Source organism: Lipotes vexillifer, unplaced genomic scaffold (genome assembly GCF_000442215.2).
Source record: "Lipotes vexillifer unplaced genomic scaffold, Lipotes_vexillifer_v1.1 scaffold1063, whole genome shotgun sequence".
Lineage (NCBI taxonomy): Eukaryota > Metazoa > Chordata > Mammalia > Artiodactyla > Lipotidae > Lipotes > Lipotes vexillifer.
In genome coordinates, this window is record NW_006799734.1 from 3143937 (window position 1) to 3148850 (window position 4914).

At 63.9% G+C, this 4914-nt stretch overlaps 1 protein-coding gene across 2 annotated transcripts in view; it reads left to right on the forward strand.

Annotated features, from left to right (window-relative positions):
- SLC9A3 (solute carrier family 9 member A3) overlaps positions 1 to 4914 on the forward strand; it is a 39774-nt gene that overhangs the window by 22855 nt on the left and 12005 nt on the right. For both annotated transcript variants that reach the window (XM_007471915.1, XM_007471916.1), the window contains exon 2: positions 4251 to 4553. In XM_007471915.1, the coding sequence (XP_007471977.1) occupies positions 4251 to 4553 (303 nt within the window). The remainder of the gene's footprint in view (positions 1 to 4250; positions 4554 to 4914) is intronic.

A 4914-nucleotide genomic window follows, 5' to 3' on the forward strand; every position in this document is an offset into this window, starting at 1 on the left:
CAGGAATGGGGGGTAGCGAGGGAGGGAGGAACCCCCTGGAATAAAACGTCACCCAAGAAACAGAAGGAAAGTCTCCGTGGAGCTTTACGTCACAGACAAGGGTCAGAATACAGATTCAGTAAGACAGGAGCTCAAATTGAGACAGTAAAATGGTGCTGAAAAGATCAAGAGGATTTTCCTAGCGAAGAGAGCTAACACGGGGAGATCTGAGAAATAAGCTCGGGACAGCAGGAGCCAGACGGGAGGCTTGGAGGCAAAGCACCGGCCGGACAAAAGGTCTGAGAGATTGTGGGTGGCAGGCGGGCGGAGGCAGCCGCTGACTCCCTCCTCCCGGCGCGCTCGCTGGACCCCACGGGCCTCCGCAGTCTGCCCGGAACCGACTGCGAGCAACGAGCGCGCGGCATGCACGTAGTTAGCGCGATGCCCTCGAGGAGCCGGCCTGGCCGCTGCGGGGACGGGGATGCCTCCTGGAAATGCAGGCTGAGCCAACGTCCCCAACATCAGAGGAAGAAAGAGGATCAGCGCTAAGATATACCCTTGCTACGAGGGTGCTCTCAAAGGCAAAACATCTTCTGACAACCAGACAGAAAAAGCAAGCAAACAGGCGACCACATGGGAGGAGTAAAGTAAAAACCGGGCTGGTCCGGCCCGGCCCCCGGGTCTGCGGGAGGCCCAGCCGGGCAGATACCCGCAGATGTGAGAAGGTGGTGCCGACCTCTGGCCCCCAAGGGAGACGGGTGCTGAGACTGGGCGAGAGCCTTGCGGCGGAGGGAACTGTGGGGTCCTGACACTCGCAGGGGCTGGAGGGGCCACGCTCACTCGCGGGGTTTCGGGAGCCTTTCTCTCCGGAGTTGGGCAGGTCCTTCCGTTTCAAGACTATTTTTAAATATTTTCTTTGTGAAATTCAAGTAAAGTTAAATTGAACATCAAACCTTCAGTAGAAAACATAGGAGAAAGGATGGCTTTTTAAAGCATAACACAAAACTCAGAAGCCACGGAGCAGAAGACCAACAGATTTACCTAAACAGGAGACATCTGCACATAGCAAAACACGAACAAGAAGCTAAGTGACGATACCTTTGAAAGTGAAAATACACCTGCACCGGTGCACGAAGAGCTGCCCATCGGTAAGAAAAGGCTGATAACCCAGTGACGTGGCAGCAAAGGCCACGAATACATGGTTCACGGAAAAGGAAGAAATGTCTCCCAAATGGGAAGAGACGCTCAAACCTCACTCAGGATAAGAAAGTCAGGTTAAGATGCCGTCTCCCACCTGCCTGGGATGAGGGACAGGTGAGCACCGCCCCCCGACCCCCCGTGGGCAGGTGAGACGGGCATCTGTGCAGGACACAGGTGAGCGCTCAGTAGGCCGCGCCGTGCACAGAGGTGTGTGTCCAACACCGCCAGACACAGAAGTTGGAACGGCACGCCCGTCCGTCCACACCGTGTGTGTATATATTTCTTTCTCAATGGGTAAAAAGTTCAAGTCACATTTTCTCGGGGTTTCAGGGCTTCCTTCCAAGCAAGAGCGTCTGGTGTGAAGTCAGCCTCTGTGTCATCCACCCGTTTTCCAAATTAATAGGATGTTCTGCTAACTGGCTGCTGTACAGGAACGTGGCGGGGGATTGGGACTCCGAGTTCCCCAGGGGCCGAGTTTTGTTGCTGTTAAGGGCCACCTGGTTCCTCGGCACCTTCCTGCCCCGCTGGCCCCGCGGTTGTCAGAGGAGACTGAGATCCGAGGTCCACTCGGAATGTCTAATCTGGGGAGACGTTCGGCTAAAGACTGAACACGAGCCCCAGGACCGGAAGGAAGCCAGCCCTGGGCCGCCCCTGTCTGCTGCCCTGGCAGGGGGTTCGCTAGGGGTCAGCGGTCACTCGTGCTCTGCGCCTGGCCCTGGGCCCAACGACCCGCGGTGCTGGCCTCAGCTCCAGGGGGCCCCCAGACCAGCGGGCACCGCGGGGGTGAAGGAGCAGTTGAGGGGCCGTCCCAGATGTGACGTCCGCTGGAGCCTGGCTGGGCCGGGAGGACAGCAGGAGACACACATTTCGTGGGGAACGGCAGCTCTGGTGAACGGGGTGGGGTCCCGGGGGGGGTCCTCCGTGCAGTTTGCTCGGGGCTCGCTGGGAGTTTGGGGGACAAGAGTGGACGCCGCCCACGCCCCAGAGAAAGGCACAGCCTCACAACCGCCCAGCAGGTAGGGGACTCGGGACGCGCCTGCGGCTCTGGGCGGCTTTTCCAAACTCGGCTCCCGGCTGCCGAGCCCATCGGGAAGGAGATGAGAGGACGAGCCCGCCGCCTGTGGACTTCAGGGAACCCCTGGGAGGTGCAGAGGGGGGGCGAGAGCCGCAGGCCTTTCTCTGCCAGCACAACTCCCGAGCGGCCGTCAGAGCCCAGTGTGGACTCCTGGGCCCAGGGCCTGCTGATCCTGGCGTCCGGGGCGGGGGTGCCTGGGGCCTGCAGGGGTTCTTGCGCTGCCCTGTGCACTTGGCCGTCGGGGCGGAGGGGGTGTGGGCACAGCCTCCCAGGTCTCCTCCCAAAGCCCAGGGCGGCGCCGACTGGCCGTCACTCAGCCCGGGGTGCAGGAGTGTGCCGTCAAGGGGAGACGCGTCTCTCTGGGTCCTTGCCGGGTGGCCGGGGGGGAGCAGGTGCCGCCAGAATGGGGCTCTGGGGCGCCGGCCCGTCTTCCCCACGTCAGGGCCCCTCCGACGACGCTGGGCTCAGAGAGCCCCTCCTGGGGCCCACGAGCCTCCAAACCCCGATGCCCCGCGCTCACGGGCAGGGCAGGGCTGGAGGACTTCCAGGGAGCCGGGGCTCGTGCTCAGACACGGCCTCCCTTGCCGTACCCGCGGCGGCCACCGAGGCCTGCGAACTGTGCCACGGGGAAACGTTGAGGCCTCAGCCCCCCGGCCTTTGAGCCTCCCCACGAAGGCGGGACCCCTCCGCTGGCTCCTGGGCAAAGCGGCTGCCCTCACCCCCCACCTGCCACGTGTGAAAACTTGCAGAGGAAGGAGCTGGCTCCCAAATCCAGATGTGCAGCTGGTGCCGGGGCGCCAGCGGCTCCTCGGGTCCTGGAAGCGGTGCCCGTTCTATCTCCACCGGCTAAAACCTGACCCTCCCCGGGCCAGGGAGCAGGGCCCGCGCCTGTCACGCTGCGTCTCAACCAGACGCGGAGAGGACCGTCCCGGGGGACGAGGCGCAGTGATACGGGCCCTCCTTCCTCGGGGAGCCCCCTGGAGAGCCAGCATCTAACCCCCAGATGTCCCCTCGCTACCAGCGAGGACCCAGGCCAGGGAGAGGGTGCAGGGCTCCTGGACCGGAACCCGCGGGACCCAGCCCAAGAAGTCTTCCCTGAGACAGCTGGGACGGGTCCGCCTCTCCCACTGGACGCCCCGCCCCCTGCTGCTCTGGGGTCCTCGCATCTCAGGAGACAACTCTGCTTAGAATACAGAAGACCTCTCAACAGACAGAGCTTGCGTGAGAGAAGAGAGAGCTATCGCAAGCTCTGCTTAAGCTGAAGAGCCCACCTCTTCTGTCAACGTTCCGACTATTTTGAAATCAGACTTAACACAGGATTCTTATCACTTTTTTCCCTGAGTCTTAACATAGAACAAAGGAGAAATGGCCCCAACTGTTGGAGTGCACGCCTCCCTCGAGGTCCTGGCGGGGTTGACCGGTGAGGGGGCCATCGCTGGGGAGACCTCTGCGGCCCCGCTGTCCCCCGGGCGCGTGACTGTGGCGGTGGGGCTGATTGCTGCTGGGGAGCCCTGAGGCCCTGGCCTTACAAGCCTCTCGTCCTGGGCACTCTGACGCCCCCAGGAGAGCCAGGCAGAGGGGACGGCCGGCATGGGGTCCCTCCGCGGAAGATCAAAACACAGCTGGGCTTCAAGCAGGGTGAGGGTCCCGGTCACCAGGTACGGCACGAGGGATGATGCCGGAGGGGGCCAGTGGGGCCTGCACTCTGCCCACCAACCCGGGCCTCCGTCCCCAAGCCACCGTGCAGCCCCTCTGGCCTGTCACAGGGGGCTCCCTGTGGGGCGGGGCCATCCTCTGAGCAGGAGGCAGGGGCACATCTGAGGAGGCTGTCCTCGGGGCCAGGGCGGCCGTCAGGGCCTCCTCTGCGGCCACAGGCCCGGAGGTCGGGCCTCGTTTCCCGAGGTCACGTCTGTGCTGCGGTGCCAGGCCGGAGCCCCCATCGCCCCGCCGCCCGCCGTGGGGCCCCGGCCCCGCTGACCCCTCCGCTACCCCGCAGGCTTCCACCTGTCCCACAAGGTCACGAGCGTCGTCCCCGAGAGCGCGCTGCTCATCGTGCTGGGCCTGGCGCTGGGCGGCGTCGTCCTGGCGGCCGACCACGTCGCCTCCTTCTCGCTCACGCCCACGGCCTTCTTTTTCTATCTGCTGCCGCCCATCGTGCTGGACGCCGGCTACTTCATGCCCAACCGGCTCTTCTTTGGCAACCTGGGCACCATCCTGCTCTACGCCGTCATCGGCACCGTGTGGAACGCGGCCGCCACCGGCCTGTCCCTCTACGGCGTCTTCTGCAGCGGCCTGATGGGTGAGTGGGCACCGCCCCCGACCAGGGGGCCCACGGAGGGTGCGCGGGGTCCTCAGGGCGGGCTCCAGGCAGCCTCGTTTAAGAAAGCTCAGGACTAAGAACACAGACCTTAAGGGGGGCGGTGAGCTTAGGGGTCCTCGGGAGATGTCGCCAGTGGCCGCGCGCCCCTCCCGGCTTGTAAGTCATCAACAGCCCGTCCACGGCCGGCCCCAGGCCGAGGCTCGTGTCCTGCTTGGGAGTAAAGTCTGGTCCGACCAGGTCAGGCAGTGGGTGGCGCAGTGGGAACGAGCCCGCTGCTGTCCCTCCCCCTTGGCGGGGAGATGGGGTCCAGCCTCAGTGCCCCCATCTCCAAGAGGCCAGG